At 33.6% G+C, this 13,632-nt stretch overlaps 1 protein-coding gene across 5 annotated transcripts in view; it reads left to right on the top strand.

Annotated features, from left to right (window-relative positions):
• The window catches only part of LOC114334753 (ubiquilin-1-like), a 259,274-nt gene that overhangs the window by 215,971 nt on the left and 29,671 nt on the right, over positions 1-13,632 (top strand). For all 5 annotated transcript variants that reach the window (XM_050658828.1, XM_050658830.1, XM_050658829.1 and 2 more), the window contains 2 exons: positions 8,471-8,599; positions 11,535-11,788. In XM_050658828.1, coding sequence (XP_050514785.1) covers positions 8,471-8,599; positions 11,535-11,788 — 383 coding nt within the window. The remainder of the gene's footprint in view (positions 1-8,470; positions 8,600-11,534; positions 11,789-13,632) is intronic.

Raw genomic sequence — 13,632 nt, 5'->3', positions numbered from 1 at the left:
AATGGTGGATGTGTGAATTGTTCGTAAGGGGATTTTTCCACATTCTCTATTTCATTTGTTTGATTTAGTTACGTTTGGTCGGTAAACCAATAACTTAGATCTTTTGATCACTGAGTGTGTTTCAAAGATTTACATCTTTTGTTTTTTTGTTTTTCAAACATATATTTTACTTATAGTAATTAGGGAATTAAAACGTGAGGCTGTCATGGTCAGATTATGCGGCGTAGATATACGCCCCTGCTATGTTTGGGTCTCGAATGTTGTTTTTTGATGGAATGTGTCTAAAGATATTCAACCTCTCATCTTTATTGATAAGCCCAGAGAGGTTGAAGAGGGCGAAACACATTTCTAAGAACAGGTGTTTTGATCTTTGATTCTATTCAAGAAATTTTTCCCAACCTGAAATGGTGGATGTGTGAATTGTTCGTAAGGGGATTTTTCCACATTCTCTATTTCATTTGTTTGATTTAGTTACGTTTGGTCGGTAAACCAATAACTTAGATCTTTTGATCACTGAGTGTGTTTCAAAGATTTACATCTTTTGTTTTTTTGTTTTTCAAACATATATTTTACTTATAGTAATTAGGGAATTAAAACGTGAGGCTGTCATGGTCAGATTATGCGGCGTAGATATACGCTCCTGCTATGTTTGGGTCTCGAATGTTGTTTTTTGATGGAATGTGTCTAAAGATATTCAACCTCTCATCTTTATTGATAAGCCCAGAGAGGTTGAAGAGGGCGAAACACATTTCTAAGAACAGGTGTTTTGATCTTTGATTCTATTCAAGAAATTTTTCCCAACCTGAAATGGTGGATGTGTGAATTGTTCGTAAGGGGATTTTTCCACATTCTCTATTTCATTTGTTTGATTTAGTTACGTTTGGTCGGTAAACCAATAACTTAGATCTTTTGATCACTGAGTGTGTTTCAAAGATTTACATCTTTTGTTTTTTTGTTTTTCAAACATATATTTTACTTATAGTAATTAGGGAATTAAAACGTGAGGCTGTCATGGTCAGATTATGCGGCGTAGATATACGCTCCTGCTATGTTTGGGTCTCGAATGTTGTTTTTTGATGGAATGTGTCTAAAGATATTCAACCTCTCATCTTTATTGATAAGCCCAGAGAGGTTGAAGAGGGCGAAACACATTTCTAAGAACAGGTGTTTTGATCTTTGATTCTATTCAAGAAATTTTTCCCAACCTGAAATGGTGGATGTGTGAATTGTTCGTAAGGGGATTTTTCCACATTCTCTATTTCATTTGTTTGACAAAATTTTTTGTTAACAGAACTAGAAAAAATATATTTATATAAAATGAAACAGGAAAATCCAAACGCCATGAAAAATCTTAAAGGACCCCGCAGAAACCTTATGGGAAACGGCTCTCTGTCAAATGCTCTGAAACTTTGGGTTCTGGTAGTCCTTGATGTGCAGAACAAAAGACTCAATGGGCGCGTAGCTCCAGAAAATCATGGTTTTAAGATATAAGCCTCTGAAGTTATAGGTACAATGAGGACGTTTGATTAGATCGATTGAATTAGATCGATTTTTATTTTTAAATTATAATTTTTTGGCATATATATCATACTAGTGACGTCATCCATCTGGGCGTGATGACGAAATCGATGATTTTTTTTTAAATAAGAATAGGTGTCGTGTGATAGCTCATTTGAAAGTTTATTCAATTATTTATTTACTAATATAAACATTAACAATTATTTATACCACAAAAATTTTTTTGAATTAAATTAATTGAGACAAAAAGAAGAATGTATATAATTTCTTTAATTCGAAATACATTCTACTGCTGTCAGAGAACGGACAAAAATGTTAATTTAAAAAATAAACATTGCTTTTCGCTTAAATTAAATGTTGAAACTGCTAAGAGGCAGGTGGGTGGCAGCTTTATAATATTGAATTTAAGCGAAAAACAATATTTATTTATCAAATAAACATTTTTCCTGTTTTCAGACAACAGTAAAATGTATTTCGAATCTAATAAATTATATACATTCTTCTTTTTGTCTCGACTAATTTAATTAAAAAAAAGAATGTGTGTGTACTTTGTACGCACGTAAGAAGTTATACTTCTATTATAATATAATTTCAACGAAATAAATATACCTACTTAACAGTTACAATACAAAAAATTAACAATAATTACCAAAATTTAACCAAAACTTAACAATGCCAAATATTAAAAAAAAAACGAAAAAAGTATGAATCGTCCAGGAATTGAACCCGCAACCTTGCGAATTCTCAATCTCTGGTCCAATGCTCTACAAACAAGACCATAAAGGCACATACTATTAACGTGTCAGATATACATATTTACACATCACGGTGACAAGTGAAATATAAAAATAGATGTTTTATTATTTTACGCCCAAGGAAGACAAATCCAAAGACACAAAATTATAATAAAAAACCTTTTAAACCACATTTTTCAAATTGCGCAAGTTGTATTATTAATATTAATGTTAATAAATGAAATATAAATATTTTGACGTTTCACAATTTGACAATATCATAACAAAATTTGATCTACTATTTTTAAAACACTTACCAGGGTAAGATTCTTTAGCTTTGAATAAGCGAGATCGTAGATCGTCCCGGTTGATTGTTGTTATCCACAGTTCTCTACGGCTTCGAGCTAATAGGTTTTTTATCAGTAATTTTGCGGCACTCATACTAGTCACAGTTTGATGGGCTTTCACATTGACATGCAACAATCATCTCTTCTATGTTAATAAGTCCAAAAATATAATATGAAAACTATTTAAAAAGGCAGTATAACCATTAACTAACTTTTTGTTTGTTGTTTCTCTTCCTACAAATTTTAAAACGCAACAACCATACACCATACATAACCAAACCACAGTCCCACAGCTGTGATACAGCTGCCATATTGGATAATTTTTGTCATGTCATTTGAACATCCAATCAGAACAAAGTTGTAATGCGACTGCGCCGGGATCAAAGGTTTTAATCCTATTAAAATTCACCCTCATATGCGCGTAAAGAAGTATAACTTCAAAAAAATTTTTGGGCACCGTGTATAAATAATTATATTAATGAAATGAATTTTGGAGGATGGAGGGAGACAGATTTAAATTAAAACAGACAGATGGATAACGTAACTAGTATGATATATATGCCAAAAAATTATAACTTAAAAATAAAAATCGACCTAATTAGTAATTTATCTCCAGAGTCGTTCATTCTCGAGAAAATGAATTTATTCCAACTCAAACGTTCTCATTGTACCTATAACTTCAGAGGCTTATATCTTAAAACTATGATTTTTTGGAGCTACGCGCTCATTGAGTCTCTTGTTCTACACATCAAGGACTACCAGAACCCAAAGTTTCAGAGCATTTGACAGAGAGCCATTTCCCATAAGGTTTCTCCGGGATTTCCAGCCATTTCCCATAAGCAAAATACTAGAACGACATTTATAAATAATTAAGTACATGTTGAAAAGATCTGAGTCGAATTAGCTTATATTTACACTCCAAATAGTTGTCAGACAAATACTGTAACGTAAAAAACTAATGTGCAGAACAATAAACTTACAAAACATACTAATAACGAGTGTTCCACAGCCTTTGTCACATATCAGCAACATATATTTCTTTCTCAATCCCGCTCTATATATTTCTTTCTCGAAACTGACATTTTTTTTATTTTACACCAATATATTTTTTTAAACGTAACTTCGCCGAAAAAAAAACGGTAGATTTTCGATCAATTTCTTTAAAAACGTTTTTTACCTCATACTCATTGAGCAAAACCTATCACATATAAGACCATATTTGTTTACACATCTCGGTGGGCACCGATTCGTTGTGACCGTATGAAAATTAGACCTTTTATACCGAAAATGTTAATTTGTGCATAAGTAATTTATGTTAAAATCCTTTTACGGTCATTAACAATTCGAACTATACACCTGAATTTTTTATCGTTCTATTTGTACTAAAACGTTTTAATAATCGATCATAAAAACGTTGTATTACATTTGAATTGACAAACTAGAAGGCCATAAAAAAGAACCTTTTAAATTTTCCCATGGTTAAGATTCCCTATAAATTACCGCTTCATAGCAATAACAAAACATTTCTCACGTCCAAAATCTGGACGAATTTTTCGATGCTCTACATACACACCGTCTTCAGTTGAGATAATCACAACTCGCAGTACCTTAAACACTTTCGTGTCATCATCAATTAGTCAGTCACCAATCATAAGTTTAAAAACACATTCAAAATTATTGAATTAATTGCTTAAGAATACTTTCGTTAGTTTCAGCAGAAAACTTCTTCTTTGAGTACTTTGCCCAAACTTTAGGCGTGGGTAGCTTCCATGACAATTTGCCGATATCGTTCTCAATCTTGCGTGTCATGTAACAATTCATCTGCTGATAAGCCAGTCCATTGACGAAGGTTTCGGAGCCATGAATATAGCTGATAGATCTTACGACGGAGACGTGGACAGCACGGCTATCTTACGGGGCACGTTGAAGAATCGTCTGACATGAAAAGCATTGGCTAGTTTATAATACAACGGAACGGGTCGACACGGGGACGTGTGCATTGTTCTACGGTACGTCCCGCCGTAAGATAAATTGGGCTTATTTCTTCCTACCATTTCCCCTTTTTCCGTCGATCATTGCGTTGAGTATTAACTGCAGTATCCAGTATCTGATGTCTCTCAAATGCCCCAGATATTCAAGTTTTCTCTTTTTTATCATCTTCAAGTGACCTTCGCCTTAACTTATTCTGTTTAAGACTTCTATGTTTGAAATGCGTTGAGCCCATGTTATTGTGACGAATTACCGACCGTAAATAACAGGTTCCGTCTCGATAGCGCATCACAAAGCAGACATCTGGAAGGATGACTCATCAGACGATCGAGGAAAAGATTTCTCGAGAATGATCGCCTACGCAATACTAAAGTTGGGCGGTTCCGTTTTTCTAGAACGTTCAAGAACATGACTTGTATTTTTGTATTCAATATAAATAAGGATGGATTGTTTTAGGAATGGTTAGTCTGTAACAATAAATTCGTCTTTAATTTGTATAAATAAATTCGTATAAACGAACCGAGAGTATTATTTTAACCGTAATTACGCTACAATATTTTGAGCATTCTACGATATGACCACATCTCGCAGGCTTCTAATTTGTTCATCATATTATCATCTTCATTAACACATTAGGATACACATTATAGCATGTTAGGAACTTCATCTTTAAAGTTAATCTGAGAATTGCTCAGTATAGATATGTTTCATAAATTGCTCTTGCAATTTCTATCCGAGTTTTAATTTCTCAGGATTCATAAGCATCATGATTTAGTGTCTCGTTTATCCAACAACATATTTATTCAAAATGGTTAACTTTTGTAATCGCTTCATTGTTGACAATTAGTTGCATAGGGCCGACATATTTTTTACTATGCCTTTACATCTAATGCATTTTTGCCAAGTCCGTTATTGGAGCATTCTCTAGTGACTCGATCTATAGGGAATTGAAGATCTTCGATACTTTCAGCCATGATCGCTGTGTCATCTGCATGCCTGATGTTAATCGTTTCTCCCCCAATTTGAACTCCACATTGCCCTTCCAAGGTTTCGTTAAATATTAGCAGAAAACTCTCAGGCATAAACAACAAGAAATAAATAATTAGAAATAATCAAAAATCAATATTACACAATGTTAATTTTTTGCTCATGCAAACGTGCTGTTTTTATCCAACGTTATATTTGTTTCTAAACCTTCAGCTTTTAACTTTCCCATTAAAATCACCAGAATTCATCTCGCTCCGACTTTTCACGGAATATTTTTTTAAAATGTGCTCATTTAAGCAATGAACGGCCAAATTAAGTACCTAAAAAGTTTTTATATTTCGTTTAGCTGACAGCTTGTTCCACAAACCGTTAAAGTTGATTTTTCTTTAAAATTATTCCGGTTTTTCATCCTCGGGGAACGCTCAGATAAAATAAAGTGGTAATTGTGAAAACGTGTCTACGTTTTCTATCATAGATAGATCCTCATATATATACATACCGGCAAAATTAACGGAACTCCTTAAAAATGAGACATGTTAGATGTCTAGAATTTCCCAAACCTGTTGTCCGATTTGAGCGATTTTTTAGTATATTATAGCCTTATTATTTAAGAAAAGCGATGTAATGATATTGTTGCTAGACAGGTAAGTGTCATTTTATACCGGGTGTAACAATCATACAGTGTTCTTAAAGTTCGGAACACCCTGTGGATTATTCTAGCATGTATAAAATATTGAAATTAAAACTCAATTGTAGCCTTAGGCTTTCTTAACATTTTGGTTTTTCAATTCATTCGCTTATGTTCGATATTAAAAGAGATATTTACTTTTATATTATTACAAAATGAGGTATGCTATTTGGTCTTGATCAATATCATTCCAAATCTCGAGAGCTACTGTTTCTACATCTTATAAGGCTCTAAGAGGTGGCAAACGCTGTCGTAGTCTTCTGCCAATTATGTCACACAAATGTTCCACCGGGTTAAGATCTGGGCTATGCGATGGAGAATTCAAAGTACAAATATTTACCTGTTGTAAATATTCGATTACAGTTTGTGAACGTGAGGTCTTTAATTATCGTGCATTAGCAAAAAATTGTTACCAATATAAGGAGCCGATAGCATGGTAGCATAGACTTAATTGAAATTTAAATAATAAATCTACTAATTTTCACAACAAACCAGACACTTTTTGACTGTTAACAATTTGACATCCATTAAATTGGCAATTTCTCATAGTCTATTAAACTAAGCAGAAAATGAGGATTTCTTGACGAAAAACATGGCTAGTTGTTAACATACCTAACTTTTTTTATTATCCAACATAAGGAAGCGTTCAAGTATTACGTAACGCGATTTTTGAAGATTTTTGACCCCCCCCCCCAACCTGCGTTACGTAATACTTGAACGGTCCCTAAGCAAGTGAATCCAAAAAGAAAATGTTAATAAAGCCTAGGGCTACAATTTAGTTCTAATTTCAATATATTATATGTGCTAGAATATTCCACAGGCTGTTCCAAACTTTAAGGAAAAGACACAGTATGATTGTTACACCCGGTATAAAATGACACTTACCTACCTGTCTAGCAACAATATCATTACATGGATTTTCTTAAATAATAAGGCTATAGCATACTAAAAAATCACTCAAATGGGCAACAGGTTTAGGAAATTCGAGACATCTAACATGTCCCATTTTTAAGGTGATATGGTTCTTTTCATAGGCATTTTTCAGTGCGTCACAAATAATAGAAAAAAAGGTAAGTCCGTGATAATACACATTTATAACATTTATTCTAACATGACATTTTAGTTAAATCTGACAGTTGTCAAATCTGACAGTTGTCAAATTTTATTTGCAATTTGGCATAAAAACAAATCAACTGTGTTTATTGCATTTATAAAATGGTATTTTCTTTGGTATAGTCTTATAAATTGTACAGATTATATTCGTAGATATATTATATAATTCGTAAATAATTTTTTTTTTCGATTATAGCGCCATCTATCGACAACTAGAATAAATGTTATAAATGTCTGTAATCACGGACGTGCTTTTTTTTCTGTCACATACAATTTAATGCGTTAGAAAGAAATCGAAAAACTGACGCACTGAAAGATGTCTATGAGAAAAAGATTATATTTGTTTTTTTATTAGGATTTTTTACTGCTATTCCCTTGATTTCCTATATTAACACTTCTAAAAAAATCTGAGAAAAAACTGAGATATTCTTAATGTTAATAGTAATTTAAAAGGTTAAAATTTCTTTTATTGATATAAAAAAAAACAAATCGAATAATTTTTTTTCATTCTATTTTCACTAAAAGGTTTCTTACAGTATAGGGTGTAACCTACAGATGTCACCCATAAATCAGCTCTTGGGTCTAAGTTTTGTGTGAATAGCCACTTTAAGTGACGTTTTTTGAGGGGAAAAACGAGACGGGCAGACGCCAAAATCATCAAAAGGTCTACTCATATTATTTGTTATAGCTTGACTTAATTCAAATGCGATTCAAGAAATAAAGAAGGGTCTAACAGGTATGAGAGGGTCGACAGGTATACGAGGGTATAGATATTATGAAATATGTAATCATTTCCTTATATATGACAGGTTGTACTGATTTATGAGGTAAAATCTTTTAACGACATTTAACGAAAATCGACCCTTTTTGCCAGTTAATGAATGAATGAAGGGATATGGTACAGAGGCGTATTTAATGGTGAAAATCTGGACAAATAAATGTATACAGAGCAGTATTAAGAAATATATTTTGTTGATATTATGTTAAAAGGCTGTAAACAGTCCTTTACTTACGGCATTCAAATATCCAATTTTTTTTTTTTGAATTTGGAAATATGTATAATACCATAACTAACGTTGATTTTTCTCTTACAGAAAACTGGTGCCCGCGTACAAATTTACGCTAATGTTGCCCCTCAAAGTACCGACAGAGTAATTCAAATCACTGGAGAGCCTCCAAAATGCATCGAAACAATCAGGGACATCTTAACACTCATCAAACAGGTAAGAAAAAGTTTTTGAACTTAAAGATGTTATGTACACTTGTAAAATATGTATGTAGTGGATTTTATGAAAATGGTGTTCTGATCTGGTCAGGGCGAATTGTAACGTAAAAAATTATTAAAAATAAAAATGTATACCATTTTGATGTATACCCAATTGAAATAAGATTGTTTTGCCTTCGCATTGCAACTGAATAAAAATGGTATACATTTTTATTTTATAGTCGTATTACTCCGTAGAGTAACTAGGTGCATTTTTCTGTTGGAACTTTACCAGCTGCAGACGGGGGATGTGAATTGCATAGTGTAGAATTCCTTCCCTCTCGTCTTCACTGCAGCATCCATTTGACTTGCAAATTGTAGAAGTCTTGGAGGTGTCACCAGGAAAGTGTACCAATAAGTTTTCAATTTAAAAATCTTTTAGTAATATTTTTAATATTTTCAATATTAATAATTTACTATTAGGATTGAAAACTACTTCGTCTAAAAAATTATTCTTTGCTAACTATTACTTTTTTTCCTTTACACGGAAATTTAAGAATAAACCAAAAAATAATCTTAATATTTTTCGAATTTATAGGAATAAAAGGCAGATTTCGAGCATATAGTTTAATCAAATCTTGATCAAGTATACTTTCGCTAACTTAGCATCATCAGGGGCATTTCGTCAAAACAGGAAGATATCTCAGCAAAATGTAACATTTGTATGGCAAGGAAGTAATTTTAAAAAAATTTGCAACTAATAAATAACAATAAACACACACTGGACGAAAGACAAACAGATCAAATTAATTAAAATATGCCGGATACTACATCTTGGCAATAAAAATGTAAGAACTTAGAAGTACTGTTCTTACATTTACAACTGTTCTAAATGCAAGAACTGTTAGTCCGGCCTCCTGGAGGGAGTGTAGTGGTCATCGTGATACTGCGTAATGCATGTTTCCAATGATCTCTGTCTCTGGTCATTTCTTTTAACTCATGCATATTCTTGTAATTTGGTTGATCCATCTTGTTGGGGATCTTGTCATGTTTTCTTTTTCTGCTCTCATAACATGTCCGAAGTATTTTAATTGTTGGAGCCTTTCTGGAGAGCCGGTTGCTGACCTTTAGCACATTTAAAATTGAATTATTTGTTTTGTGGTCGGTCCACGGAATTCATATGATTATTCTCCAACAGATCATTTCAGTGGCATATACCGTTTTTCTTTCCGCTTGTTTTAGGGTCCGAGATTCACATGTGTTTGTCAGTATTGGGAATGTTCAGCATTGTGCATTGATCAACTTCATGTTGAAAGTTCGTGAAATTAAGAGTCCTTCCATATTTTGGCCATATTTCCTACAGCAACTTTTGCTAGATCACATCTATGTTTTCTTTCTTCGTTTATCTCCTTCTTTCTTCATCTTTAAGCAATTCTGCTTGTTGATTGGCGGATTGATACCTCTAGGGAAAGTTGTCACTCTTTTGCGCTGTTGGATGATCTACTGATTGCTGATTTTTCTATTTTGACCACACGTGGCTCCCCAATTCTGCTTATGTAGTTATTCCATTATTTTTTTTTTCTATTTAGTGTCCATTCCTTTATACACTGTATGTTACATTTTCTTCTAATGTCTTACGATCTCTCAACGAATTTCCTGTAATTCTTCTCAGTACTCCCATTTCTGTCGTTTCTAGTAGTCTTTATATTGTGGCTGTATCGGGTCTTGTTTCTGATGCATGTCATTATTGGTCTTACACTGGCTTTATAAATTCTTCTCACTTCTTTGTCCAGGTCTCTGTAGCTGGACAATGTAAATCCAAGGTATTTTATTTACATTATTTGTTCAATACCGATGCCATCAATTTCTATATTTGTGATTGAAGCAATCTATTCTAATTGGTTCTTTACTGACTTTTATTATTTTAGTTTTCTGAGATGAAATTGTCAATCAGACATAGAAATGCTGGTCTATTATACTCTAGTGAGTGATTTCTCAGTAATTTGCTTTATGACCAATATTGCATTTATACACCATCTTCCAGTTACGAAAACCGTGTTGTTCATTTGCTAAACTTATTCACTCATTCATTAGTTCTTGTAAAATTTTTATTGTAAGTTTTAGGGTAGTATTTAACAAGTTGATACCTCTGTAGTTTTCTGGCTGTTTTTATCTCCTTTTTGAATAGTAGAATTAGTTCGCTCGTTCTCCATTCTACCGTATTGTGGTTTATAATTTTGTTAATTAATGTTGTCAATTGTTCTGACATTGCTGCTCCACAATATTTCAGTAATTCGTTTGGTATTGCATTTTTACCTGCAGTTTTTCTATTCTTGAGCTTTTCAAGTGTTTTTAACTACCAGTGTACTTACGTTAACTTCTTCATTTGTTGTAATTGCTGGTGTTGTTCTAGCGTCACTTGTTCCTTGTTTTTCTGCTTTTTTCTTTGATAGTCAATCCACATATCCTTTTCTTTGTGTTTTGGTTCTGTTAGTTCATTTACCTCCGTTCTTTGACCTCTGCGCCATATTTTCTTTTGTAGACAGTAAAAATCATGTTCCATTTCTTTACAAAAACATTCCCAGTGATCATTTTTTATTCTCTTACGAGTGAATGTTTTTCGTTTCTTATTGTCTTATAATTAGGTATTGTATGCCTCTTGTGCATTGATTGATATGTATTTAAAGCCGGCCACTCACGATACTGCGGTGTCGTTCGACAAAATCGTCGATGATATTAATTCTGCAGTACTGCAACATAGAAACCAGTTTCTTTGTAGTAAAATTGTAACGATTTTGTTGGATGCACGGTTGCGCACACGTTTAAAATTTTTGTCAATTAGTCAAATTTCGACAAAATTGAACGATACCGCAGTATCGTGAGTGGCGAGCTTTAAGTAAGCTTTTTTCTTTTGTTTTTGTTTATAATATTAATTAATTTACTATTCCCATCAGAGTCCAATCAGAGGAGCAGTCAACCCATACGACCCCCATAACTACGACGAAGTATACGCCGCGCAATATGGTGGATGGGGCGGTGACAACCAAGGTGGTGGTTTCAATAGAGGCAGAGGAAACGACGGACCCAGAGGTGGCGGCAACAGAGATGGTGGTGCCCGATTCGGTGGCGGCAACAGACCTGCGGGAGGTTCCTTAAACAGAGGAGGAGGAGGAGGAGGAGGAAATCGTGATGGATTTGGAGGCGGCGGGTAAATATTTTTCTGCTATCTAACGATATAAAATAGCTAGTTATGGTTTTCTGATCTTTTTGCAGATATACTGTAGGTAAATCTGAAAAGAAGACTGCAGTTTTAAACCAAACCATTTAAAGTATAATTTGAGGAACATATTACTAAATATTAATATCGCATGTATACTATACAACTTATTTTTTAAAACGTTGGATAATGCGATAATCCAACTCGGATAGTAACATTTATTTCTGATGCGTATATTATGTACATCTGTACATGAATATATACGTACTTATATAATATGTACATACCATAAAAGGATACAAATAAATCGGAATGAATCTACTTGTGATGTACCAGACTGAAGAGCTGATACTTGACTCAGTGTTTGTCACACTGTGTCCACGTCTCAACCTCAGTTTCAACCAACAAGTTAAGAATAAAGTCTCTTCAGTAGCATTTTTTTGGTAGCAATTGGTTGAGCAATTGATGTAACATTGGCTGGAAAGAGCAACAAAGAAATTTCCATCATTATATCTGAGGATTGTATCATTGGGATGAGCACCAGCACTATTCCGAAGCAGAAACGTCTTTTCCTTCTTTAAATAAGATGATACTTTTTATGGAACCAATCTTGGAAGATGTGACAAGTTATGCAGGCAGCTTGCTGGTTGTAATAGTGAACTGGTAGCTTATGCAATTTCATGTTTGTAAACGCATGGGGATTACGAGTCAGCTTCATTCTATGACTAAGAGACGCATTGGCAAAACACAACACTGTTATCCCGTCTTTACTTTTTTTTATACCCTGGTGCAGTCACCTTATTATTTGTCTAAGGTTTGTGTGGGTATTTCTCGCCAGCATAACCATGTCCCATCAGCCTTATTGATTTAAGGTAATTGTAGATTATTTTTTTGTAATTATGGTTTCCAGTTCATAGTAAAATTTCACCATTACCTCTCCATCGGCATTGAGTTTTTTACCTTGAATGGTAAGCTCACGAATCCCGTGAGTCTTTGAATCAATCACTGAATCTTTTTTGAATCGATGTAACCCAGGGGGTTCATTGAAAGGTTAATTGATTTTCAAGTGTTGATGAAAAAACTCTGCTTGCTTAGCATGTATGGGCCAAGGGTAGACCCTCCGATATTTTTTGCAGAAACTAGTTAGAAACTGGTATGTTTCATAATATGAAACAGATGTTTTGTAGAAAGTCCGACTGAAATATGAAATTTTGTAGTTTTACTGTGTTTTGATTCGATATCGCTTATTCTTTGCTTGCCAATTTCGTATATCGATAATATATCAAAAATGCGGTTTGAACTATTGGAGCTCATAGCATGGACAATAAGCAGCCCGGATAACCCATGCACGAATAATCGGGGTTCTACTGTACATATGTTTTATTTGCAAGTTTTGGAAGGAGTTTATCCTTCTTGTTCTTCTCGTAGTTTGTCTGCTAATGATGAAAGTAGTTTGATATTGATCTAAGGATGGGTGTCTTGATGACATTAAAAAAAAATTCTCACGGTTTTGACATCTGCCATCCAACGCATGGCGTCGTTAACATTTCAAGCAAAACAGCAATTAGTTATACTGAACTGAATTAGTTATACAGCTTGAATAGTTATTGAAAACAGCAACTTTTGTGTTTTTTGAAAAATGGAAAAAGTCGAGTATCAACTTACATGACCTTATTTAAAAAGAAGGAGCAAAGCAGAAATCCAAGCCGAACTTAATCATCTTTATAAGTCCCCACTTTATATGTCTTCTTCAAATTTTTGTGTCGACTGGTCTGTTTTTCAATGTGCCTTCAGTAAGTTGTCGTTTCATTGTTGTCATGGTCTTCCCACTGATC

This window comes from Diabrotica virgifera, chromosome 8 (genome assembly GCF_917563875.1).
Source record: "Diabrotica virgifera virgifera chromosome 8, PGI_DIABVI_V3a".
In the NCBI taxonomy this organism is placed as follows: Eukaryota; Metazoa; Arthropoda; class Insecta; order Coleoptera; family Chrysomelidae; genus Diabrotica; species Diabrotica virgifera.
The sequence above is the reverse complement of the archived record's forward strand: the minus strand, read 5'-3'. Positions and strand labels throughout refer to the sequence as shown.